Source organism: Salmo trutta, chromosome 12 (assembly GCF_901001165.1).
Source record: "Salmo trutta chromosome 12, fSalTru1.1, whole genome shotgun sequence".
Lineage (NCBI taxonomy): Eukaryota > Metazoa > Chordata > Actinopteri > Salmoniformes > Salmonidae > Salmo > Salmo trutta.
This window is the reverse complement of record NC_042968.1, coordinates 93,226,333-93,253,832: the sequence shown is the minus strand read 5'-3', so window position 1 is coordinate 93,253,832 and position 27,500 is coordinate 93,226,333. Positions and strand designations below refer to the sequence as shown.

The 27,500-nt window shown below is 44.2% G+C and overlaps 1 protein-coding gene across 3 annotated transcripts in view; it reads left to right on the top strand.

The window, feature by feature from the left end:
- cadm2a (cell adhesion molecule 2a) overlaps nucleotides 1-27,500 on the top strand; it is a 648,926-nt gene that overhangs the window by 605,702 nt on the left and 15,724 nt on the right. For 2 of the 3 annotated variants that reach the window (XM_029770384.1, XM_029770383.1), the window contains one exon: nucleotides 22,185-22,304. The exons of the other annotated variant lie outside the window; for it this stretch is intronic. In XM_029770384.1, coding sequence (XP_029626244.1) covers nucleotides 22,185-22,304 — 120 coding nt within the window. The remainder of the gene's footprint in view (nucleotides 1-22,184; nucleotides 22,305-27,500) is intronic. 3 annotated transcript variants of the gene reach the window in all.

The following is a 27,500-nucleotide window of genomic DNA, read 5'->3' as shown; positions in this document are numbered from 1 at the left end:
GGCAACTACCCCAAAGAGAGACAGAGTGGTTCCATGACAACTACCCCAGAGAGAGAGAGAGTGGTTCCATGGCAACTACCCCAGAGAGAGACAGAGTGGTTCCATGACAACTACCCCAGAGCGAGAGAGAGACAGAGTGGTTCCATGGCAACTACCCCAGAGAGAGAGAGAGAGACAGAGTGGTTCCATGGCAACTACCCCAGAGAGAGACAGAGTGGTTCCATGACAACTACCCCAGAGAGAGACAGAGTGGTTCCATGGCAACTACCCCAGAGACAGAGAGACAGAGTGGTTCCATGGCAACTACCCCAGAGAGAGACAGAGTGGTTCCATGACAACTACCCCAGAGAGAGAGAGAGTGGTTCCATGACAACTACCCCAGAGAGAGACAGAGTGGTTCCATGACAACTACCCCAGAGAGAGAGAGAGTGGTTCCATGGCAACTACCCCAGAGAGAGACAGAGTGGTTCCATGACAACTACCCCAGAGAGAGACAGAGTGGTTCCATGGCAACTACCCCAGAGAGAGAGAGAGAGACAGAGTGGTTCCATGACAACTACCCCAGAGAGAGAGAGAGAGACAGAGTGGTTCCATGACAACTACCCCAGAGAGAAAGAGAGACAGAGTGGTTCCATGGCAACTACCCCAGAGAGAGACAGAGTGGTTCCATGACAACTACCCCAGAGAGATACAGAGTGGTTCCATGACAACTACCCCAGAGAGAGAGAGAGTGGTTCCATGGCAACTACCCCAGAGAGAGACAGAGTGGTTCCATGACAACTACCCCAGAGAGAGACAGAGTGGTTCCATGACAACTACCCCAGAGAGAGACAGAGTGGTTCCATGGCAACTACCCCAGAGAGAGACAGAGTGGTTCCATGGCAACTACCCCAGAGAGAGACAGAGTGGTTCCATGGCAACTACCCCAGAGAGAGACAGAGTGGTTCCATGGCAACTACCCCAGAGAGAGACAGAGTGGTTCCATGGCAACTACCCCAGAGAGAGAGAAAGAGACAGAGTGGTTCCATGGCAACTACCCCAGAGAGAGACAGAGTGGTTCCATGGCAACTACCCCAGAGAGAGACAGAGTGGTTCCATGGCAACTACCCCAGAGAGAGACAGAGTGGTTCCATGACAACTACCCCAGAGAGAGAGAGAGAGAGAGAGTGGTTCCATGGCAACTACCCCAGAGAGAGACAGAGTGGTTCCATGGCAACTACCCCAGAGAGAGACAGAGTGGTTCCATGACAACTACCCCAGAGAGAGAGAGAGAGAGAGAGAGAGAGAGAGAGAGACAGAGTGGTTCCATGGCAACTACCCCAGAGAGAGAGAGAGAGAGAGAGAGAGAGAGAGACAGAGTGGTTCCATGTACCCCCTTCCTGTATATCCACTTACCACCCTCCAGATTATTCCTTCTCCCCTGATGTGTACAGTAACCTGTTTAGCTGTGTTTGGCCCACCTGGAGGAAGCTAAGCTGTTTGACATATGGTCTGGCTGTATTCGGTTTAATACACAGGCTTATATCTGTCACATATGGTAGTCTTCTCAGCAGCTAAGAAGGTCTAACACACACACAGCCAGGTACCAAACAGAGTGTTGTGGAGGAAGAAAGGGGGGAGGTTGATGGGGGTGTAAAGGGGTGAAAACAGACCCTCTCATCTCCTCCGTTCTACCGCTAATAGCACTTGTCAGATGTAATAGCGCTTAGAAATAGAGAGCAGTACACTTTGACTTCCCATCTTCTCCTCTCCTTTTATTCTCCTTCTGTTTATTCTCCTCATCCCTCCCATTTTCTGTTAGAGACAGATTAGGAAAGACAGGGGGGGAGAAGGGGAGGAAAGCGGAGAGAAAGAAAGAAAGAAAGAAATAGAGGCTTTGAACACTTTTCACCAATTCAATACCAGATACAGCGGCATTCGGAAAGTATTCAGACCCCTTGACTTCTTCCACATTTTGTAATGTTACAGCCTTAGACTAAAATGTGTTAAATAGTTTATTTTCCTCATAAATCTTCACACAATACCCCGTAATGACAAAGCGAAAACAAGAAATGTTTGCAAATGTATTAATAACAAAAAAATTAAATATGACATACTCAAGTACTCAGTACTTTGTTGAAGCACCTTCGGCAGCGATTACAACCTTGTGTCTTCTTTGGTATGACGCTACAAGCTTGGCACACCTGTATTTGGGGAGTTTCTCCCATTCTTCTCTGCAGATCCTCTCAAGCTCTGTCAGGTTGGATGGAGAGCGGCCTGATTTGGTGGAGTGCTGCAGAGATGGTTGTCCTTCTGGAAGGTTCTCCCATCTCTGGAGCTCTGTCAGAGTGACCATTGGGTTCTTGGTCACCTCCCTGACCAAGGCCCTTCTCCCCTGATTGCTCAGTTTTGCCTGGCGGCCAGCTCTAGGAAGAGTCTTGGTGGTTCCAAACATCTTCCATTTAAGAATGATGGAGGCCACTGTGTTCTTGGGGACCTTCAATGCTGCAGACATTTTTCAGTACCCTTCCCCAGATCTGTGCCTCGACACAGTCCTGTTTCAGAGATCTACAGACATTTCCTTTGTCCTCATGGTTTGGTTTTTGCTCTAACATGCACTGTCAACTGTGGGACCTTATATAGACAGGTGTGCCTTTCCAAATCATATCCAATCAATTGAATTGACCACAGGGGGACTCCAATCAAGTTATAGAAACATCTCAAGGATGATCAATGGAAACAGGATGCACCTGAGCTCAATTTCGAGTCTCATAGCAAAGGGTCTGAATACTTAGGAAAGTAAGCTATTTCTGTTTTTTTATTTTTAAAACATTTTTGCAAACATTTCTAAAAACCTGTTTTCGTTTTGTCATTATGGGGTATTGTGATGTCATTATGGGGTATTATGATGTCATTATGGGGTATTGCTTTGTTATTATGGCCTTCCCTATCCCCACACGTGTCTTGCTACGCCGAGACGAGACAGAGCTTCCAGGTTCCACAGTACTGTCATCGTGTGGCAATCCCCACATGGTTCTCGTCCACGTCAACACAGAACAGATTCTGTTTCACCAGGCAGCTGTTACACGGTCTTCCCCACACGTGCTTTGCCCAGCCCAGGAACGGGACTGAACCTCCTGCACATACCCATCTTCTCTCTAGCAGTTGGCTCCCACGCAGTGTCTCCCACTTAGACACGACTAGTGGTGACTCGGCCTTCGACCTGTGCCCAAGGAAGCGAAGGTAACCTGCCTAAATGATTACCGCCCCGTAGCACTCACATCGGTAGCCATGAAGTGCTTTGAAAGGCTGGTCATGGCTCACACCAAAAGCATCCTCCCGGACACCCTGGACCCACTCCAATTCGCATACCGCCCCAACAGATCCACAGATGACGCAATCTCTATTGCACTCCACACTGCCCTTTCCCACCTGGACAAAAGGAACACTTATGTTAGAACGCTGTTCATTGACTACAGCTCAGCGTTCAACACCTTAGTGCCCACAAAGCTCATCACTAAGCTAAAGAACCTGGGACTAAACACCTCCCTCTGCAACTGGAGCCTGGACTTGCTGACGGGCCGCCCCCAGGTGTTAGTGGTCGCTGACGGGCCGCCCCCAGGTGGTAATGGTCGCTGACGGGCTGCCCCCAGGTGGCAATTCAACGGCTCAGACACGAGACGTATGTGGCAGTGTCTACAGGAAATCACAGACTACAAAAATAAAACCAGCCACGTCACGGACACTGACGTCACGCTTCCAGACAAACTAAACAACTTCTTTGCCCGCTTTGAGGATTATACAGTGCCACCGTCGCGGCCCATTAACAAGGACTGAGCCCCTCCCTCCTTCTCCGTGGCCGACGTGAGTAAAAGATTTAAACGTGTTAACCCTCGCAAGGCTGCTGGCCCAGACGGCATCCCTAGCTGCGTCCTCAGAGCATGCACAGACCAGCTGGCTGGTGTGTTTACAGACATATTCAATCGCTCCCTATCCCAGTTTGCTGTCCCCACATACTTCAAGATGGCCACCATTGTTCCTGCACCCAAGAAGGCAAAGAGAACTGAACTAAATGACTATCACCCCGTACTTCTGTCATCATGAAGTGCTTTGAGAGACTAGTCAAGGATCATATCACCTCCACCTTACCGGCCACCCTAGACCCACTTCAGTTTGCATACCACCCCAACAGGTCCACAGACGATGCAATCGCCATCACACTGCACACTGCCCTATCCCATCTGAACAAGAGGAATACCTATGTAAGAATGCTGTTCATTGAAGCTCATCATCAAGCTGGAGGCTCTGGGTCTGAACCCAGCCCTGTGCAACTGGTCCTGGACTTCCTGATGGACCGTCCCCAGGTGGTAAATGTAGGAAACAACATCTCCACTTTGCTGATCCTCAACACTGGGGTCCCACAAGGGTGCGTGCTCAGCCCCCTCCTGTGCTCCCTGTTAATCCACGACTGCGTGGCCATGCACGCCTCCCAACTCAAATCAACAAGTTTGCAGACGACACAACAGTAGTGGGCTTGATTACCAACAACAACGAGACAGCCTACAGGGAGGAAGTGAGGGCACGAGAAGTGTGGTGTCGGGAAAATAACATCTCACTGAACGTCAACAAAACAAAGGAGATGATCGTGGAATTCAGGAAACAGCAGAGGGAGCACCCTCATATCCACATCGAAGGGACAGCAGTGGAGAAGGTGCACAACACATCACTGGGGGCAAACTACCTGCCCTCCATGACACCTACAGCACCCGATGTCACAGGAAGGCCAAAAAGATCATCATGGACAACAACCACCCGAGCCTCTGCTTGTTCACCCCGCTATGATCCAGAAGGCAAGGTCAGTACAGGTGCATCAAAGCTGGGACCGAGAGACTGAAAAACAGCTTCTATCTCAAGGCCATTAGACTGTTAAACAGCCATCACTAACTCAGAGGTTGCTGCCTACATTGAGACCCAATCACTGGCCACTTTAATAAATGTATCACTAGCCACTTTAAATAATGCCACTTTAATAATGTTTACATATCTTACATTACTCATGTCACATGTATATACTGTACTCTGTACTGTCTACTGCATCTTGCCTGTGCCGCTCGGCCATCGCTCATCCATATATTTATATGTATATATTCTCATTCACCCCTTTTGATTTGTGTGTATTAGGTAGTTGTTGGGGAACTGTTAGACTTCTTGTTAGATACAGTTGAAGTCGGAGGTTTACATACACCTTAGCCAAATACATTTAAACTCAGTTTTTCACAATTCCTGACATTTAATCCTAGTAAAGATTCCCTGGCTTAGTTCAGTTAAGATCACCACTTTATTTTAAGAATGTGAAATGTCAGAATAATAGTAGAGAGTGATTTATTTCAGATTGTATTTCTTTCATCACATTCCCAGTGGGTCAGAAGTTTACATACACTCAATTAGTATTTGGTAGCATTGCCTTTTAAATTGTTTAACTTGGGTCAAACATTTCCTGTAGCCTTCCACAAGCTTCCCACAATAAGTTGGGTGAATTTTGTCCCATTCCTCCTGACAGAGCTGGTGTAACTGAGTCAGGTTTGTAGGCCTTCTTGCTCGCACACATTTTTTCAGTTCTGCCCACAAATTTTCTATGGGATTGAGGTCAGGGCTTTGTGATGGCCACTCAAATACCTTGACTTTGTTGTCCTTAAGCCATTTTGCCACAACTTTGGAAGTATGCTTGGGGTCATTGTCCATTTGGAAGACCCATTTGCGACCAAGCTTTAACTTCCTGACTGACGTCTTGAGATGTTGCTTCAATATATCCACATCATTTTCCTGCTTCATGATGCCATCTATTTTGTGAAGTGCACCAGTCCCTCCTGCAGCAAAACACCCCCACAACATGATGCTGCCACCCCGTTTTTCACGGTTGGGATGGTGTTCTACGGCTTGCAAGCCTCCCCCTTTTACCTCCAAACATAATGATGGTCATTATGGCCAAACAGTTCTATTTTTATTTCATCAGACCGTAGGACATTTCTCCAAAAAAGTACGATCTTTGTCCCCATGTGCAGTTGCAAACCGTAGTCTGGCTTTTTTATGGTGAATTTGGAACAGTGGCTTCTTCCTTGCTGAGCGGCCTTTCAGGTTATGTCGATAAAGGGCTTGTTTTACTGTGGAAATAAGATACTTTTGTACCTGTTTCCTCCAGCATCTTCACAAGGTCCTTTGCTGTTGTTCTGGGATTGATTTACACTTTTCGCACCAAAATACGTTCACCTCTAGGAGACAGAATGCATCTCCTTCCTGAGCGGTATGACGGCTGCGTGGTCCCATGGTGTTTATACGTGCGTACTATTGTTTGTACAGATGAACCTGGTACCTTCAGGCGTTTGGAAATTGCTCACAAGGATGAACCAGACTTGTGGAGGTCTACATTTGTTTTTCTGAGGTCTTCAAATCAAATGTTATTTGTCACATACACATGGTTAGCAGATGTTAATGCAAGTGTAGCGAAATGCTTGTGCTTCTAGTTCCAACAATGCAGTAATATCCAACGAGTAATCTAACTTAACAATTTCACAACAATTGCCTTATTCACACAAGTGTAAAGGAATGAATAAGAATATGTACATGAAAAAAAATATATGAATTAGGGATGGCCGAACGGCATAGGCAAGATGCAGTAGATGGTATAGAGTACAGTATATACATATGAGATGAGTAATGTAGGATATGTAAACATATAAAAGTGGCATTGTTTAAAGTGGCTAGTGATACATTACATCAAGATGGCAAGATGCAGTAGATGGTATAGAGTACAGTATATACATATGAGATGAGTAATGTAGGGTATGTAAACATTATATGAAGTGGCATTGTTAAAAGTGGCTAGTGATACATTTATTACATACATTTTTCCGGTCAATCAGGTCTTGGCTGATTTCTTTTGATTTTCCCATGATGTCAAGCAAAGAGGCACTGAGTTTGAAGGTAGGCCTTGAAATACATCCACAGGTACACCTCCAATTGACTCAGTTGATGTCAATTAGCCTATCAGAAGCTTCTAAAGCCATGACATCATTTTCTGGAATTTTCCAAGCTGTTTAAAGGCACAGTCAACTTAGTGTATGTAAACTTCTGACCCACTGGAATTGTGATACAGTGAATTATAAGTGAAATAATCTGTCTGTAAACAATTGTTGGAAAAATTACTTGTACAAAGTAGATGTCCTAACCGACTTGCCAAAACTATAGTTTGTTAACAAGAAATGTGTGGAGTGGTTGAAAAACAAGTTTTAATGACTCCAACCTAAGTGTATGTAACCTTCCGACTTCAAATGTATTACTGCACTGTCGGAACTAGAAGCACAAGCATTTCGCTACACTCTCATTAACATCCGCTAACCATGTGTACAGTATGTGACCAATAACATTTGAGTTGATTTGAGCCCTGCACCACAGGACCTTGGCAAACCACAGTCCACGACCGGGTGCTGACCCTGCTGGAAGACCATCTACCAACTCTCATCCACGACCGGGTGCTGACCCTGGTGGAAGAACATCTACCAAACCTCATCCACCACCAGGTGCTGACCCTGGTGGAAGAACATCTACCAACTCTCATCCACGACCAGGTGCTGACCCTGCTGGAAGACCATCTACCAACTCTCATCCACGACCCTCATACCAACTACTACCCCTTCTGATGTGTTTAGATGGCGAATTGCCGAACTCGCCAATTAACTCGGAAAGCGTCAAATGTACACTATTTTCAGTGAACATATGAGTCCCACTGTACTAGTGTAAAAATATTAATTTTTAAAGTGCTAAAGGTACAGAACGGTCTTTCTGATTCCCCTGTAAAAATAACCTTTTGGCAAAAATATCACCAATAATATTTGTTTTAGATAGAAATGCTCTACATTTTTTAAAGTACTTTTTCTCTCATGGCTGACTACCAGGAAGTTTGAAAAGACAGGCTGAGTGGGCAGGGAGCTTATATTCATGAGCTCTCCTTGTCTGACAGCTCGTTGAAAACGCCTACGTCAAGCAACTTGTATACAGAGTGAGCTGTGTTGCAGTAAAACCATCTCAAGCTAATTTGGTGAAACACAAAGCAACTCAAACAACATTGAAATTGCATCAATGATGACAAAAATGTTTTATACATCTCCTGTTTGGCATGTGTTGAGTTTTGAATGACCATTCCCAACCTTTTGTTCCATGTTGGCTGAAAACATAGCTAGCCAATAACTAGCTAACACCGGACGGCTGAAGACCTAGCTAACCGGTAACTAGCTAATACCGGACGGCTGAAGACCTAGCTAGCCGGTAACTAGCTAACACCGGATGGCTGAAGACCTAGCTAGCCAGTAACTAGCCAGTAACTAGCCAGTAACTAGCCAGTAACTAGCCAGTAACTAGCCAGTAACTAGCCAGTAACTAGCCAGTAACTAGCCAGTAACTAGCACTGGCCAGTAACTAGCCAGTAACTAGCCAGTAACTAGCCAGTAACTAGCCAGTAACTAGCCAGTAACTCGCCAGTAACTCGCCAGTAACTCGCCAGTAACTCGCCAGCACTGGACGGCTGAAGACCTAGCTAAATTTACATTTTAGTCATTTAGCAGACGCTCTTATCCAGAGCGACTTACAGTAGTGAATGCATACATTTCATTTCTGTACTGGCCCCTTCATGGGAATTGAACCCACAACCCTGGCGTTGCACACACCATGCTGGCGTTGCAAACACCATGCTCTACCAACTGAGCCACAGGGAAGTAACTAGCTAGCCAGTAATTAGCTCACACCGGACACAGATAAAAAGGGAAACATTTTCTGACACCCTACAGTCAAATTTTGGAACAGTAAAAATCTAATCAAATCAAATGTTATTGGTCCAAGCAAAGCAAGCAAAATGCTTGTGTTTCTAGCTCGAAAAGTGCAGTAATATCTAACAATTCAAGAGTAGCTATGTAGAGTAGCTATTTAGCTATATAAACCATGCCCCTCTGCAAACATGCCTTCTCTGATGTTGGTTACAAGGTGGTAGTTATTTAAATTAGGCAACAACAAAAAAAACATGTTCACCAGCCTTTTCTTTTCGTGTAAATTGTAGCATTTAACATCCATGACTGATTCTTTCCTTTTAGGCCTTTGGCTTTCCCCAAGTGAGTTCTTTAGCAAATGTTATAATGAAAATGTAACTCTGTCAATGGCCTAGTCTTACGCTGACATATCAGGCTTATCACATTATGCCAGTTGGCAAAGAGATGTATAACGTCCTGTTGGAATCCAGCCAGAATTAGAATTTGTACAACTGTTGGAATGCTTTATTCACCTGCATTCAGAATGACTGTTAGGATTAGGAGACTTCATTAACAACAGCAATGAAAATCACTACCCAAATCATCTAAATCAGAACAACCATTTTGGTTATGGGTGCAATGAATCTAACTGATTGGATTAGTTTAGAATAATATATAATATTTATCTTTGTGTAGCATAAGATTAATCAATCAATCAATCAATCAATCAATGTACATGCAAAAACATAGATATTAGAAAAGTCAACCTGCAGTAGAGCATGCTGGGAATTATGACAATGACGAGAGTGGTTTTGATGGGAATGGTTTACTCTCCACAGTCTAGAACAATAAGTCTGGTTATTTTACACCAGTGACTGTTAATTTCACTCTTACAGAGTGAATTTAAATCCTGAATCAACAGTAGAAATGTTACCCTGAAAAATGCACACAATTTGCTGTGCACACACACACACACACACACACACCAGTGGCAGTCAGTGCCGTTTAAGATGAGGGAGGACGATTTTCTTTATTTTCATGAGCGTGGCCTTATTTCTATTACAGCATATTGGATGACTGTCATTCATATTCCATTCACCCAGTTCAATGTAACAGTGTGATAGGTTTAGGCTACTACTTGATACAACATTTTTCTCAATACCCATCATGAGGTTTCTACAACCTAGCCTATGAACGAAAGTTTACAACGTAGGTGCACACAGGTCTAGAGAAATGTGAGTAATCAAAGTGACAGACAGTGACACATTCAATACTGCTTGCCAGCATCTAGCTGATCTAGTGTGTAATCATAAGTCCAACTGTTGCAAACAAGAGTTTCTGTTGGACAAATTCAGGTATATTTATCCCCGTTTTGTTACTTTTGATTCCATTTAAGAAACTTTTTTCAACAGAATCTGCGGAATGAATACACCCCTGATCACGTGTAAACACAGTTCGGTTTCATAGCAGCCACGTTGTATTCCTTCTCGCGTCCAGGCGCGCTCCTCCTCTCACATTTTCCTTTCGCTTGTGAACTTCAATGCATAACACATCAGCTGTATGTGACCAGGTGAAAAAAAAACTTTCCAAGCCAAACCCTATCATAACCGCTACACACAGCCAACATCGTTGTCCCCGTATTAGCTAAAGTAACATTATAGTGAACATAGCTAATAGAACTAACGCGTTAGTAAACCCGCTAAAATCATGCAGTATAGTGTACAGTCAGTAAGCTGTTTAGCAGCTTACTTTGACTTGGAAGAGTTCCAGTGTTGTGTTGGATAGTAATAGCTAGCTAGCTAACATAGCATCCCTCTGTTTGAGGCAGGGTGTTTGATTAGGCTAAACTAGCTAGCTGCATTTGCTAGCTAAGCAAGTGAAACAAAGTGATAAATCTCTCTCTCTATCTCTCTCTCTTGCTTCTCCTTCATTTTGGAAGAAATTCATTTCTTTAAAATTGTTCAACTTTCTCTTTGAGTCAACTACTCACAACATTTTATGCGCTGCAGTGCTAGCTAGCTGTAGTTTATGCTTTTAGTACTAGATTCATTCTCTGATCCTTTGATTGGGTGGACAACATGTCAGTTCATGCTGCAGGAGCTCTGATAGGTTGGAGGACGTCCTCCGGAAGTTGTCATAATTACTGTGTAAGTCTATGGAAGGAGGTGAGAACCATGAACCTCCTAGGTTTTGTATTGAAGTCAATGTACCCAGAGGAGGACGAAAGCTAGCTGTCCTCCAGCTACACCATGGTGCTACTCTACAGAGTACTGTTTTAATAAATTATTTGGTGATGTGAATATATTTAGTATAGTTTTATCTAAAAAGGATAACTTTCTAAATGTTTCACATTTAAAAAACAAATTCAATTCACCGAGGAGGATGGTCCTCCCCTTCCTCCTCTGAGTAGCCTCCACTGAGACACACACACACACACACACACACACACACACACACACACACACACACACACACACACACACACACACACACACACACACACACACACACACACACACAATGGAAAAACACCAACTCGTCCAGGTCAAATGAAATAATGTTTTCAACATTTACCTTCTAATCAACATGTTTATTTATCATTTTCACCTTGTGATGTTTTAGTCACGAAGCTGCGTCTCTCTTGGAAGTTGTACCGTTCTGTGTCTATAGAAAGGGAAATAAATATAAAATGTTAATAAGTATGCCTCGCTGAAGTTAAATTAATTTGTATTATTTTCGGCGCTGAATGGATGTAAAAACCCTGAGCAGGAATTAGACGACCATGGGAAAGTTAATTAAAAAGTTGGAACAAAACTGTGTGAACCAGTCAGGAAGGAGAAGAATACAGAAATAATAGGGAGAGTATACTGTTGACCAGAGAAGCTTGAAAAAGCTGTTTAATATGCAGTGTGTTTGATCTTTATAAACAAATATTTACCATGCCAATAAAGCCCAATTGATTTTTATTTTTATTTAATTGAGACAGTGACAGAGAGAGAGGATTATGAAGGATTTCAGGTCTGTTAAAGGTTTACTTTCTGTGATTTAATTATATTCATCATGATACAGTTTAGACATTCCATTCCCTTCTCTCCCTCTTTCTCTCCGTCTTTCTCTCCCTCTTTCCCTCCCTCCCTCCCTCCATCCATCCATCCCTCCCCATCTCTCCCTCCCTCCCTCCCTCCCTCCCTCCCTCTTTCTCTCCCTCCCTCTTTCCCTCCCTCCCTCCCTCTTTCCCTCCCTCCTTCCCTCCATCCATCCATCCCTCCCCATCTCTCTCTCCCTCCCTCCCTCCCTCCCTCCCTCCCTCCCTCTTTCCCTCCCTCCCTCCCCTTCCCTCCCTCTTTCCCTCCCTCCCTCCCCCCCTCCCTCCCCCCTCCCTCCCTCCCCATCTCTCCCACTAATGACCATGGGGATAAATGTCATCTGTGATGATTCATCTCCATTTTCCTCTAATGTTTCTGATCCAACATGAAAATCCTCAACCAGTTAGCCCTGCAGGAAGAAAGACGATACGACATAACACACACACACGCGCACACACACACACACACGCAGTTAGCCCAGCAGGGAGATGGACAACGTGGACTCATCATCTAACCTCAAATAAAGAAAGAAAGAAAGCCTGTGTGATACAGACTGACAAAGACAGACAGACTGACAAGACTGACAAGACAGACAGACGGACGGAGATTAGTTCAAACATGGGACAACGTGGTCGAATGAAAACCTCTGTGGAATCACGACAACATTCAAAAAGTACGAAAACATGATGTTCCCTGTTTCTTTTTTCCCCTCCTCCGTTCCCTCTGTCGGTCTGAAAATACTGCTCCTCCTCCTTTCTTCCTCCCTCTCTCTCCTGTTCCTCCATCCTTCCTTCTCCTCTTCCCCTCTTCCCCTCTCCTTCTCTTTCCTCTTCTCTCTCTCTTGCCTCTTCCCCCCCTCTTTCCTCTTCCCCCTCTTCCCCCTCTCCCCCTCTTTCCTCTTCCCCCTCTTCCCCCTCTCCCTCTCTTTCCTCTTCCTCACTCCTCCTCTGTTCCAATGAAATGTCAGGCTGGTGTAATAACAAGGGTAACCAAAGCACTTAATGATGTTGCCGCCGTAAAACTGACAACTTCATTATCGGCAGAGAGAGACTAAGAGGGTGGGAGATGGAGAGTGGGGTGGGAGAGAGAGAGAGAGAGAGAGAGAGAGAGAATGAGAGCGACGGAGTGACAGAGAAAGAGATAGGGAGACAGAGATAGGGAGAGAGAGGGAGAAGGTCTTGTCGAGAGTCGTTAACCGTTCTTTCCTTTAGCGCCCCTCTTAACTCTCCTCTATTGCCACAATCATTCCTGGAAAAGGCATTTTTGATGGTTCCTCATCGATATTCACCCCTTCTTTTTTATTTCTCCCCTCCTCTCCTCTCCTCCCCACCTCACAACGTGCACTTAGCCTGCAAATAGTGATTCAGGGTGTTTCTGAAATGTCACCACGTCTGCATCCCAAATAGAACCCAATTCCCTATTTAGTGCACTACTTTTAACCAGACACTCATAGGGCCCTAGTGCACTATATAGGGCATAGGTTGCCATTTGGTACGTATGCCCAGACAGCAGCGGTGGCCAATTAAAAGCCTGTAGTACCTCGTCTCTAAAAAGAGTAGCGAGAACATGAACGTAAAAGCCAAGGTGATACTGTAACCACATTAACTGTCACACCGTATTTCATAAATCGCTTTAATGGATGAAAGAAAATGAGAAACATTCAGCCTTGGTTGGATATTGGAAATATTGGTAAAAAAAAAAAAACATTTAGCTGTATGTGATCCACCATTTTAAGGGGGCAAGAGTTAATGGTAGAGCTTGACATAGAAGGACAAAATGGTAGTTTGTAGAGTAAACCTTGGTAATGTGTTTTAATGGGCTTTTATTCATTATCTCAGGTTGGTGAGGTGTTTTGATGCAAACGGTAATGCACCATAGTATTAATAATGGTAGTGATAATGGCAACATGGAAAGTAAAGTGGTGTCTTTTTGTGTTAGGTTAGATTTCTATAGGCTAGGGAAAAGAAAAGGTGTAGCATAGTCTGGTAAGGATCCTGTCCCAGGCCTGGTCGCACTCTGATGACCTCACAGTCGTCACAGGAAGATGACACTGACAGAACAAGGGTTATGTTAAGCTCCGCGTCAGGTCACAGTCTGCTGCCGTGACTTACAGGACATGATTTCTGTTCATGATTAAATTACCTGAATACATTTTCCTTAGCTGTTATCTCGTTAGCATACAGTAGCACTGACGTTTCTTATCTTTCCCCTTAGCTTTTATCTACATAGCGCAAACGTTTCTCTCTTCCCTAGTCATTATCTCATTTAGCATAGCGCTAATATTTCTCTCTACCTTGGTCACTATCTCGTTTAGCGTAGCGCTAACGTTTCTCTCTTCCCTAGTCATTATCTCGTTTAGCATAGCGCTAATGTGTATTTTCCTTAGCTTTTTTTTTATCACCATAGACTTTACCTCAGCTGTGCTTCCAGCAGCCATCGTATCATGTCTATGTGTTTTACAACAGTCCACTGGAGCAAAGATGGATAGATCATCTTGGAGAAATGGAGCAAAGATGGGTAGATTAAGTCAAATCCTTGGTTTCTCTAAATGTACTGCCTCGCCTGGTTCACCAACTACTTCTCAGACAGAGTTCAGTGTGTCAAATCGGAGGGGCCTGTTGTCTGGAACCTCTGACAGTCTCTATGGAGGGGTACCACAGGGTTCAATTCTCGGGCCGACTCTTTTCTCTGTCAACATCAATGATGTTGCTCTTGCTGCTGGTGATTCTCTGATCCACCTCTATGCAGACGACACCATTTTGTATACTTCTTTGGACACTGTGTTAACTAACCTCCAGACGAGCTTCAATGCCATACAACTCTCCTTCCGTGGCCTCCAACTGCTCTTAAATGCTAGTAAAACTAAATGCATGCTCTTCAACCGATCGCTGCCCACACCTGCCCGCCCGTCCAGCATCACTACTCTGGACGGTTCTGACTTAGAATATGTGGACAACTACAAATACCTAGGTGTCTGACTAGACTGTAAACTCTCCTTCCAGACTCATATTAAGCATCTCCAATCCAAAATTAAATCTAGAATCGGCTTCCTATTTCACAACAAAGCATCCTTCACTCATGCTGCCAAACATACCTTCGTAAAACTGACCATCCTACCTATCCTTGACTTTGGTGATGTCATTTACAAAATAGCCTCCAACACTCTACTCAGAAAATTGGATGCAGTCTATCACAGTGCCATCCGTTTTGTCACCAAAGCCCCATATACTACCCACCACTGCGACCTGTATGCTCTCGTTGGCTAGCCCTCGCTTCATATTCGTTGCCAAGCCCACTGGCTCCAGGTCATCTATAAGTCTCTGCTAGGTAAAGCCCCGCCTTATCTCAGCTCACTGTCACCATAGCAGCACCCACCCATAGCACGCGCTCCAGCAGGTATATTTCACTGGTCACCCCCAAAGCCAATTCTTCCTTTGGCCGCCTTTCCTTCCAGTTCTCTGCTGCCAATTACTGGAACGAATTGCAAAAATCACTGAAGCTGGAGACTCATATCTCCCTCACTAACTTTAAGCACCAGCTGTCAGAACAGCTCACAGATCACTGCACCTGTACATAGCCCATCTGTAAACAGCCCATCCAACTACCTCATCCCCATACTGTTATTTATTTTTTGCTCCTTTGCACTCCAGTATCTCTACTTGCACATTAATCTTCTGCTCATCTATCACTCCAGTGTTTAATTGCTAAATTGTAATTATTTCGCCACTTATGGCCTATTTATTGCCTTACCTCCCTTATCCTACCTCATGTGCACATATTGTATATAGACTTTTCTATTGTGTTATTGAGTGTGTTTGTTTACTCCATGTGTACCTCTGTGTTGTTGTTTGTGTCACACTTCTTTGCTTTATCTTGGCCAAGTCGCAGTTGTAAATGAGAACTTGTTCTCAACTAGCCTACCTGGTTAAATAAAGGTGAAATAAAAGGTGAAATAAAGGTAAAATAAATAAAATGTAAAAAAAAATCCTCATCCCTTATCTTCTCTCAACTAAACTCGCTAAACATAACTTTGGCTAACAGCTGCAGCTAAATTCAAAGATGATATGCTAATATTATGCTCCTATGAGGAGTCACCAACAAAAGAGAAGGGAAGGGCCAGGTATGGAATGTAACACTGAAATCTTAGCATTAGCAGCCATTTTGTTTTGATTTTCAGCCAATTAATAATTCAGAAACTATTCAACTTCCTGGTGATGTGTGTTCCTCTCAAACCTGATTGGCAGGTGACCTATGACACGGTTGTGCTAATTTAATATTTAAATAGCAGATAGCAGGATGAAGGGGAATGAACTCTGGCTCTACTGTCAAGGATAATATAAGGGATGTACATCAGTTCAATAATTTTGCGTCCCAAATGGCACCCTAGTCCCTATGTAGTGTACTGATTTTGAATAGTTCCTTGGGAGTTGTTGGAATGAATGTAAGTTGTTGGTTTCCCTTTGGTTCTGGGAACAAAGCCATACGTTTCCTGACTGGTACAATGTAACATTCTGAGAACAAAAGTGAAAAATGTTGCCTGTTCTGAGATCGTTTATTTTGTAGGTTGCAGGGCTGTTCTGAGATCGTTTATTTTGTAGGTTGCAGGGCTGTTCTGAGATCGTTTATTTTGTAGGTTGCAGGGCTGTTCTGAGATCGTTTATATTGTAGGTTGCAGGGCTGTTCTGAGATCGTTTATTTTGTAGGTTGCAGGGCTGTTCTGAGATCGTTTATTTTGTAGGTTGCAGGGCTGTTCTGAGATCGTTTATATTGTAGGTTGCAGGGCTGTTCTGAGATCGTTTATTTTGTAGGTTGCAGGGCTGTTCTGAGATCGTTTATTTTGTAGGTTGCAGGGCTGTTCTGAGATCGTTTATTTTGTAGGTTGCAGGGCTGTTCTGAGATCGTTTATTTTGTAGGTTGCAGGGCTGTTCTGAGATCGTTTATTTTGTAGGTTGCAGGGCTGTTCTGAGATCGTTTATTTTGTAGGTTGCAGGGCTGTTCTGAGATCGTTTATTTTGTAGGTTGCAGGGCTGTTCTGGGATTGTTTATTTTGTAGGTTGCAGGGCGTTTCTGAGATCGTTTATTTTGTAGTTTGCAGGGCGTTTCTGAGAACGTTTTACTCTGGTTCCTTTAAAGTTTCCCTGGGAGGTTTTATTAACGCTCGGAGAATGGAAATTGTAGGTCATGTTTCAAGGTCGATATCTGCGGCCACGCAGAAATCGAATTAGCATAATGCAAAAAAAATCCCTATAAAAAAATGTGTCAGTTGAAGCTGGAGAGATATCTGTTGTTTTACATTGGATGTGTCTCAATCCAACGCATCCACTTGTGTCACACTTCCTCATCTGCTGTGAAAGGTGACAGAGCTAGAGAGGTGTTTGTCAGACCATGTGACAATCCCGAAATTCGTTCTTCACACAAAATAATCCGTAGCATCCGAACGGGTTTGACCTATAATACTATTATGACCATCCCCTCCTTCCCCTCTATGGAAATATGAGACTCTCACGGACAGCAGGGTGTTCTCCGTTTTGCTCTGCGACAAGCGACAGGAGACTCGCCTGAAGTCAGTACCGTTGATCTGCCAACTTCTGTCTGTAGCGTCTAGAACCGTTTAGGCTATACACTAAAACCCCTCTGTGCAAAGGTGAGACTCTCGCGAACATCTCGGTTGTTTTCCTCTAGGACGCCCACAGGCCTCACAAGACTAGTCTGAAGGTCCACCGGTACCAGTTGAAAAAATGAATGGAAATATATATGGAGATTTTATTAATGCCAAAAATATGGGGTTAAATACATGTAAAAAAAAAAATATATATTTTGATATATTTTTGGGACTCTGTTCCATGTATGAATCTGTTATTCAGTGTGTTTCTATGGGCTAATAGCAGTAAGGACATTTGGCTTAGACTCTTAAGATCAGGTGTGGCCAATTAGTGGGCAAGGCCAACACATCTGAACACAAGAGGATAGAGAGAGTTTTGTTGACGCTGAGAACAGAATGTCTATGTTTTTAAATAACTTTTAATTAAATAACATTCTTAGAATGTTCTCTGAAGGTTACCAACATTTTCTTAACGTTCTGAGAATGGAATGTATGTTTTTAAATAACATTTAAATGACATTCTTAGAATGTTCTCTGAAGGTTACTAAAGTTTTCTTAACGTTCTGAGAATGGAATGTATGTTTTTAAATAACATTGTCAGGGGCCTATATTTTCGGCTGGCGTTAAAGCAGACGCTAGTGTCTTTAGTTTGCAATTCCATCATGTAAAAACGGGTACGCTGGCATTTTCCAGCCCTAACACCAGGCACTGCAATTAATCTGTCTAATATTAGTTCGCTTGCACTTTCAGATGAGTGGGGTGGAAATATTTGAGGTGTGTCCTTAAAAACATTATCCAAATTGCTAATATCAGGCAGCGCTGACAGGGGCATTTAAGACCAACTAAAAGCGGGTTTTTAGCAGTAACACAGTTGGTTATGGTATGAATTTCGACAGAGGAAACTCAGGGACAAGAGTAGCCTAATGTGCTGTTGGTGCCTGTGTACTACGCATTTAGAAACGTTTTTTTAAGTATGTTTTTTCCGATTTTAGTTTTATTTGATTTAAAACCAAGCATAGCTTCCCCTACTCTCCATTAAAACATTTTTTTTAAGGTCTCGCCCAATGCAATTGGGAAGTAGTCAAGACTGTCGATAAAGGGTTTGGCTCCTGAGATCACTTGGAGGGAAATCTTAACAGCCCCAAAACTTTATTAAAACATCAAGTTTGAGAGGAGTAAAACAGTGAGCCGACATTCCCTTTTTATCTCAACGTTGTAGGCAGGTCCACATTATTTTAGCCAGGCAGGTCCCGTTTTAAATGTGCGTTAAACCCTGGGCTGGGGGAGAAATGATGGCGCCTGTAAGTGTGACATGACCTATTTAAAACAAGTTGTTGTTTAGTTTAGAATTTGATTCAAATTTATTCATTCTCTTTTTAGGCCTTATCAATAATAATGAATTGAATCTTGCTTATTGACAATGTTTGGCATGTCCATGCTCAGCTATAATGCAACTAGCCCCTATATCAGTGTGAATGCTATTGAAGACATACAATTACTTAGAACAATGTGGACTACAAATTGGTTAAAATTAACGTATTTAGCAAAAGATGGGATAGGTCTCCATTTTGTTATTTGTTCTGTAAGCCATTATAACGGACTAACATTTGGAATTGGAGTTGATATTGAAGGCAAAACATAAAATATCTTAAAATACACAAACTGAAGTAACCCCATATTTCACCGTGGCGCACGTTCTGATTGGCCAGTCAGGGGGGCCAACACCATATTTCACCGTGGATCACGTTCTGATTGGCCAGTCAGGGGGGCCAACACCATATTTCACCGTGGATCACGTTCTGATTGGCCAGTCAGGGGGGCCAACCCCATATTTCACCGTGGAGCACGTTCTGATTGGCCAGTCAGGGGGGCCAACACCATATTTCACCGTGGATCACGTTCTGATTGGCCAGTCAGGGGGGCCAACCCCATATTTCACCGTGGAGCACGTTCTGATTGGCCAGTCAGGGGGGCCAACCCCATATTTCACCGTGGATCACGTTCTGATTGGCCAGTCAGGGGGGCCAACCCCATATTTCACCGTGGAGCACGTTCTGATTGGCCAGTCAGGGGGGCCAAACCTCGACACACTCACCACGTGTCTTTTTCCCATTAAAACCCAGCCCCTTTTTGCACCAACGCCGCCCACTATAGTTGTCATAGTGAAAATAGCCAAAATATTCCTGACCCCTCCACTGAACCTATAGCGTTACTGCTTGCATTTAGATCCACCATTGTGTTAAAAATAGAGCCCTTAGAAACGTTCTCTGGCAGTTATTATACACTGTTTTGTTGTTGTTGTTGAGAACATGACTTTAAATATGACTCTACATCCTGGCATCGCTTGCTGTTCGGGGGGGGGGGTTTAGACTGGGTTTTCTGTAGAGCACTTTGTGACATCGGGGGCTTTATAAATACATTTGATTGATTGAATTGATTGATTGAATTGATTGATTGAATTGATTGAATTGATTGATTGATTGATTGAATTGATTGATTGATTGATTGAATTGATTGATTGATTGGATTGATTGAATTGATTGATTGATTGAATTGATTGATTGATTGATTGAATTGATTGAATTGATTGAATTGATTGATTGAATTGATTGAATTGATTGACTGATTGAAACAGAACCATGAGGAAACCTGTAGGAATAGTATTGAAGTAGGGGAGATGTTGAGACATTATTTTACATTTTACATTTATCACTATGACAAATATAGAATTCTTTCCAACAAAGATATCTACATATATTTCAGAATGTTGTATATCCCTGGAAATATATATTCAGAATGAATGTAAAACTAACAGTTTTGGAGAACATGAACAAATACTACAGTTTACTATTGAATACTCCGGTACTTACTATAGAATTATGTAGTGAACTGTAGTATACTGTACTATCCCTTCGATCATGTGTAGTACTTTCTATATAATTGTGTATTATACTGTAGAATATCATAGTAGATACTACAGTAATGTCCACGAAAACACTAGTTTTTTTTAAACTACTGTAAATATAACAGTATTTAATTTGCATATGCCCCGCCTATTCCCCTCACCCATAAGCAAGATTTGTGCCAACCATAAGTGAGAAATCTACATGCCAAGTATAGACCAAATATTGTGTTTCCCTATAAATTACAGAAAGAGCAGAAGCACTGAGCTATACAGTCAGATCCCAGTCCCACCTTCTTACAAGTTATGGAGAATTTGTGTTTTGTTGAATGCCCAGAGATACTGTGACAAAATCCTGTGGGGTCCATTGTTGTGCCATTCATCCGCCTCCATCACCTCATGTTTCAGCATCATAATGCACAGCCCCATGTGGAAAGGATCTGGACACAATTCCTGGAAGCTGTAAATGTCTCAGTTCTTCCATGGCCTCAGGAGATATGTTGTGTACTCACAATTAGCTTTTTTAGTCTTTGTCCAGTAGGCTTCCTCAAGGAGAAAGTCTAGTCCCCCAACAGTGTTGTATAAATGTCCCCAGTCCCCAACAGTGTTGTATGAATGTCCCCAGTCCCCAACAGTGTTGTATGAATGTCTCCAGTCCCCAACAGTGTTGTATGAATGTCTCCAGTCCCCAACAGTGTTGTATGAATGTCCCCAGTCCCCAACAGTGTTGTATGAATGTCTCCAGTCCCCAACAGTGTTGTATGAATGTCTCCAGTCCCCAACAGTGTTGTATGAATGTCTCCAGTCCCCAACAGTGTTGTATGAATGTCTCCAGTCCCCAACAGTGTTGTATAAATGTCTCCAGTCCCCAACAGTGTTGTATGAATGTCCCCAGTCCCCCAACAGTGTTGTATGAATGTCTCCAGTCCCCAACAGTGTTGTATGAATGTCTCCAGTCCCCAACAGTGTTGTATGAATGTCTCCAGTCCCCAACAGTGTTGTATGAATGTCCCCAGTCCCCAACAGTGTTGTATGAATGTCCCCAGTCCCCAACAGTGTTGTATGAATGTCTCCAGTCCCCAACAGTGTTGTATAAATGTCCCCAGTCCCCAACAGTGTTGTATGAATGTCCCCAGTCCCCAACAGTGTTGTATGAATGTCCCCAGTCCCCAACAGTGTTGTATGAATGTCTCCAGTCCCCAACAGTGTTGTATGAATGTCTCCAGTCCCCAACAGTGTTGTATGAATGTCTCCAGTCCCCAACAGTGTTGTATAAATGTCTCCAGTCCCCCAACAGTGTTGTATGAATGTCCCCAGTCGCCCAACAGTGTTGTATGAATGTCCCCAGTCCCCAACAGTGTTGTATAAATGTCTCCAGTCCCCCAACAATGTTTATTTTCGTATTAAATTACATGTTATTGTTTTGTCTTTGATTTATATGTGTGAAAATTAGCTGTTTGTTTTAGTTAGATTTTAATCCGTTTTCAATAAAGAGAAGAAATGGTCAGAGACGGCACTTCCTGTTTGGAATCTTCTCAGGTTTTGGCCTGCCATATGAGTTCTGTTATGTTATGTTACATGTTTTATGTTTTAATAATTTGTATATATTTTCAGTTTAATATGTTTACATATTTAAATGTTTTTTTTATTATCTAGTTTATAGTTGTTTATAGTTTCTGTATGTTTTGCCAGTTTTGTTCTGATGAAACAGGTGATTCATTTTCCCATCATCACCTTGACATGTTTTGTTGCCTTTATGTTGTCATTGTTTTGTCTGTCCCTTTGTGTTTGTGTGTCCGTCCATCCGTCCGTCCCACCAGATGTCCCCAGCACCCTCCCTCCATCCACCACCCCACCTCCCCGCCCTACCCCACCAGACACCACCGTTCCCTTAGATCCCCACCTGGCCTCCTCAGACCTTCCAAACACCAACAACAGAGGTACGGTACCCACCTCACCCACACCTCCTCCCCTCCTCTTCTCTCCCTATAGTCTACTTTTCTTTCGTTCTTTCTGCTCTACGTCGCCTCTCTTCTGACCCTCGTTCTGTCTCTTCCGTTTTTCTCCACCACTCAACTACAGAACGTCTTCCTCCCTTTCCTTCCCCTCTGTCCTTCCCTCCACTTCCATCTTAGCCTTAGCAAGGCTTTTTCCCTTCTGGTCCATGTCTCACCTTCATACCTTGACGTTTGTTCTATAGAGAGTTTGGATTCTACAGTCAATGATCTGGTGTTTCAGCAGAGGATCTATTGACTGGTCGCTGTCTTCCTATCTTCCTGGTCTCATCAGGTACACAGTAGTGGGGGGGGGGGGGATCTCCCTGGTCTCATCAGGTACACAGTAGTGGGGGGGGGGGGGGGGGAATCTCCCTAGTCTCATCAGGTACACAGTAGTGGGGGGGAATCTCCCTGGTCTCATCAGGTACACAGTAGTGGGGGGGGAATCTCCCTGGTCTCATCAGGTACACAGTAGTGGGGGGGGGGGGAATCTCTCTGGTCTCATCAGGTACACAGTAGTGGGGGGGGGGGGGAATCTCCCTGGTCTCATCAGGTACACAGTAGTGGGGGGGGGGGGGGGGAATCTCCCTGGTCTCATCAGGTACACAGTAGTGGGGGGGGGGGGGAATCTCCCTGGTCTCATCAGGTACACAGTAGTGGGGGGGGAATCTCCCTGGTCTCATCATGTACACAGTAGTGGGGGGGGAATCTCCCTGGTCTCATCAGGTACACAGTAGTGGGGGGGGGGGGGGGGATCTCCCTGGTCTCATCAGGTACACAGTAGTGGGGGGGGGGGGGGATCTCCCTGGTCTCATCAGGTACACAGTAGTGGGGGGGGGGGGGGGGGGGGAATCTCCCTGGTCTCATCAGGTACACAGTAGTGGGGGGGGGGAATCTCCCTGGTCTCATCAGGTACACAGTAGTGGGGGGGGAATCTCCCTGGTCTCATCAGGTACACAGTAGTGGTGGGGGGGGGGGGGGGAATCTCCCTGGTCTCATCAGGTACACAGTAGTGGGGGGGGGGGAATCTCCCTGGTCTCATCAGGTACACAGTAGTGGGGGGGGAATCTCCCTGGTCTCATCAGGTACACAGTAGTGGGATAATTCTTATTTCCTACAGGTCTCCGGTCCCAGGTAATGCACTATATAGGGAATAGCTTGCAGTTTTGTTACTTTGTCTCATATGACAGAAGGGCACAGGGTTTCTCTGGCTGGTTTGTTACTTTCCGTACACACACACACACACGCACGCACGCACGCACGCACACACACACGCACGCACACACACACACACACACACACACACACACACACGGTTTGAAATAGTATTATTTGGCATGTAACCATAGCAAAACCCTTTTTGGTGCTACATGGAACTCTTTTTTTTAAGGTTCTATAAAGATCCGTGCTCATAAGGTTCTAAGCGGAACATGTATGGTTCTATAAAGAACCCTTTCCTAAGGTTCCATGAAGAACCATTAAAACATGGTTGTATATATAGAACCTAAAAAAAGGGTTATTTTTATATGGTTCTTTATAGAACGTTTATGGAGAATGGTCTAATGACCCCTATCTGTATTCTAGTGAACCTATCTGTGTTCTAGTGAACCTATCTGTGTTCTAGTGAACCTATCTGTGTTCTAAGTAACCCTATCTGTGTTCTAAGTAACCCTATCTGTGTTCTAATGACCCCTATCTGTGTTCTAGTGAACCTATCTGTGTTCTAGTGAACCTATCTGTGTTCTAATGACCCCTATCTGTGTTCTAGTGAACCTATCTGTGTTCTAGTGACCCCTATCTGTGTTCTAGTGACCCCTATCTGTGTTCTAGTGAACCCTATCTGTGTTCTAGTGAACCTATCTGTGTTCTAATGACCCCTATCTGTGTTCTAGTGAACCTATCTGTGTTCTAGTGACCCCTATCTGTGTTCTAGTGACCCCTATCTGTGTTCTAGTGAACCCTATCTGTGTTCTAGTGAACCTATCTGTGTTCTAGTGACCCCTATCTGTGTTTTAGTGAACCCTATCTGTGTTCTAAGTAACCCTATCTGTGTTCTAAGTAACCCTATCTGTGTTCTAAGTAACCCTATCTGTGTTCTAATGACCCCTATCTGTGTTCTAGTGAACCCTATCTGTGTTCTAGTGAACCTATCTGTGTTCTAATGACCCCTATCTGTGTTCTAGTGAACCTATCTGTGTTCTAGTGACCCCTATCTGTGTTCTAGTGAACCCTATCTGTGTTCTAGTGAACCTATCTGTGTTCTAGTGACCCCTATCTGTGTTCTAGTGAACCCTATCTGTGTTCTAGTGAACCCTATCTGTGTTCTAAGTAACCCTATCTGTGTTCTAATGACCCCTATCTGTGTTCTAGTGAACCCTATCTGTGTTCTAGTGAACCCTATCTGTGTTCTAAGTAACCCTATCTGTGTTCTAGTGAACCCTATCTGTGTTCTAGGTAACCCTATCTGTGTTCTAGTGAACCCTATCTGTGTTCTAGGTAACCCTATCTGTGTTCTAGTGAACCCTATCTGTGTTCTAGGTAACCCTATCTGTGTTCTAGTGAACCCTATCTGTGTTCTAGGTAACCCTATCTGTGTTCTAGTGAACCTATCTGTGTTCTAGTGAACCTATCTGTGTTCTAACTTATCTCTGTCTCTGGACAATAACAGGGTTATTACTGAAGGGATTGAACACACACACACACACACACACACACACACACACACACACACACACACACACACACACACACACACACACACACACACACACACACACACACCTCTGTATCTGGCCAGAGGTTTAATACTAGTTCTTGACTCCTTTTGATGTTTCCATTAATTTTCTGCATCTATTCCTGAATAGTTGAGCACTGTGCTAGAGTTTAGTTATAATAGAGTTTTCCTCTATTTGATGCACCTGATAGCATGGTTAAAGGTGTGTGAATTCACTCTTTCAAACTCTTGGCTTACTTGGCAGCTGAGGGGGTCCTCTCTCTGTATTACTGTGTACTGAGGTATCCTAACCTCTCAGGGGGCCTCTCTCTGTATTACTGTGTACTGAGGTATTGTGACCTCTCAGGGGGCCCTCTCTCTGTATTACTGTGTACTGAGGTATCCTGACCTCTCAGGGGGCCCTCTCTCTGTATTACTGTGTAGTGAGGTATCGTGACCTCTCAGGGGGCCCTCTCTCTGTATTACTGTGTACTGAGGTATCCTAACCTCTCAGGGGGCCTCTCTCTGTATTACTGTGTACTGAGGTATCGTGACCTCTCAGGGGGCCCTCTCTCTCTGTATTACTGTGTACTGAGGTATCGTGACGTCTCAAGGCCCTCTCTCTGTATTACTGTGTACTGAGGTATCGTGACCTCTCAGAGCTCTGTATTACTGTGTACTGAGGTATTGTGACCTCTCAGGTGGCCTCTCTCTGTATTACTGTGTACTGAGGTATCCTAACCTCTCAGGGGGCCCTCTGTATTACTGTGTACTGAGGTATTGTGACGTCTCAAGGCCCTCTCTCTGTATTACTGTGTACTGAGGTATCGTGACCTCTCAGGGGGCCCTCTCTCTGTATTACTGTGTACTGAGGTATTGTGACCTCTCAGGTGGCCTCTCTCTTTATTACTGTGGACTGAGGTATCCTAACCTCTCAGGGGGCCCTCTGTATTACTGTGTACTGAGGTATTGTGACGTCTCAAGGCCCTCTCTCTGTATTACTGTGTACTGAGGTATCGTGACCTCTCAGGGGGCCCTCTCATGTATTACTGTGTACTGAGGTATCGTGACCTCTCAGGGGGCCTCTCTCTGTATTACTGTGTACTGAAGTATCCTGACCTCTCAGGGGGCCTCTCTCTGTATTACTGTGTACTGAGGTATCCTGACCTCTCAGGGGGCCCTCTCTCTGTATTACTGTGTACTGAGGTATTGTGACCTCTCAGGGGGCCCTCTCTCTGTATTACTGTGTACTGAGGTATCCTGACCTCTCAGGGGGCCTCTCTCTGTATTACTGTGTACTGAGGTATTGTGACCTCTCAGGCAGCCCTCTCTCTGTATTACTGTGTACTGAGGTATCGTGACCTCTCAGGGGGCCCTCTCTCTCTGTATTTCTGTGTACTGAGGTATTGTGACCTCTCAGGGGGCCCTCTCTCTGTATTACTGTGTACTGAGGTATTGTGACCTCTCAGGGGGCCCTCTGTATTACTGTGTACTGAGGTATCCTGACCTGTCAGGGGGCCCTCTCTCTCTGTATTACTGTGTACTGAGGTGTCCTGACATCTCAGGGGGCCCTCTCTCTGTATTACTGTGTACTGAGGTATTGTGACGTCTCAAGGCCCTCTCTCTGTATTACTGTGTACTGAGGTATCCTGACCTCTCAGGGGGCCCTCTCTCTGTATTACTGTGTACTGAGGTATTGTGACCTCTCAGGGGGCCCTCTCTCTGTATTACTGTGTACTGAGGTATTGTGACCTCTCAGGGGGCCCTCTCTCTCTGTATTACTGTGTACTGAGTATCGTTACCTCTCAGGGGGCCCTCTCTCTGTATTACTGTGTACTGAGGTATTGTGACCTCTCAGGGGGCCCTCTCTCTCTGTATTACTGTGTACTGAGGTATCCTGACCTAAATGTGTTACTGCTATTTCAAATGTTGCCCAGTCTGAGGAGATGGGTTACAGTATCATTAAAAGTTACCAGTGGTCTTTGCCCAAAGGTGTATGGCGAGTTATTCTCTGTTCACACTTGTTGTTATCAGGAGCTTGAACGTCAAGGAGACACAATCGCTTCGTGTGTCATATCGATTTCATTCAATTCTTTTTTTTATTTTTTATAAAAATCGGTGAAATCATTAGAAGCAGAGAATAGAAAAGGTGTTGACAGTTTATCTCTGGCCGTTTTTATATACCACAGCAGAGTTAGAGACTCGCTGAAACACACGACCCTGTTTCCAGTGATGCGTTAGCTCGATCCGTGAGTCGAACAGCGAGAGGTGTTGACGGTATCTGGGGTTTGTTTACCGGGGAGGTCAACGCACACAGCTTCAAACATGACGAGTCTCTGATTATTCCTCTGATGAGGGTTAGTTACCCGGAAAATCACAGCCTTCTTTTCGTTCTCTCTCTCTGTCTCTCTCTGTATCTCTCTCTC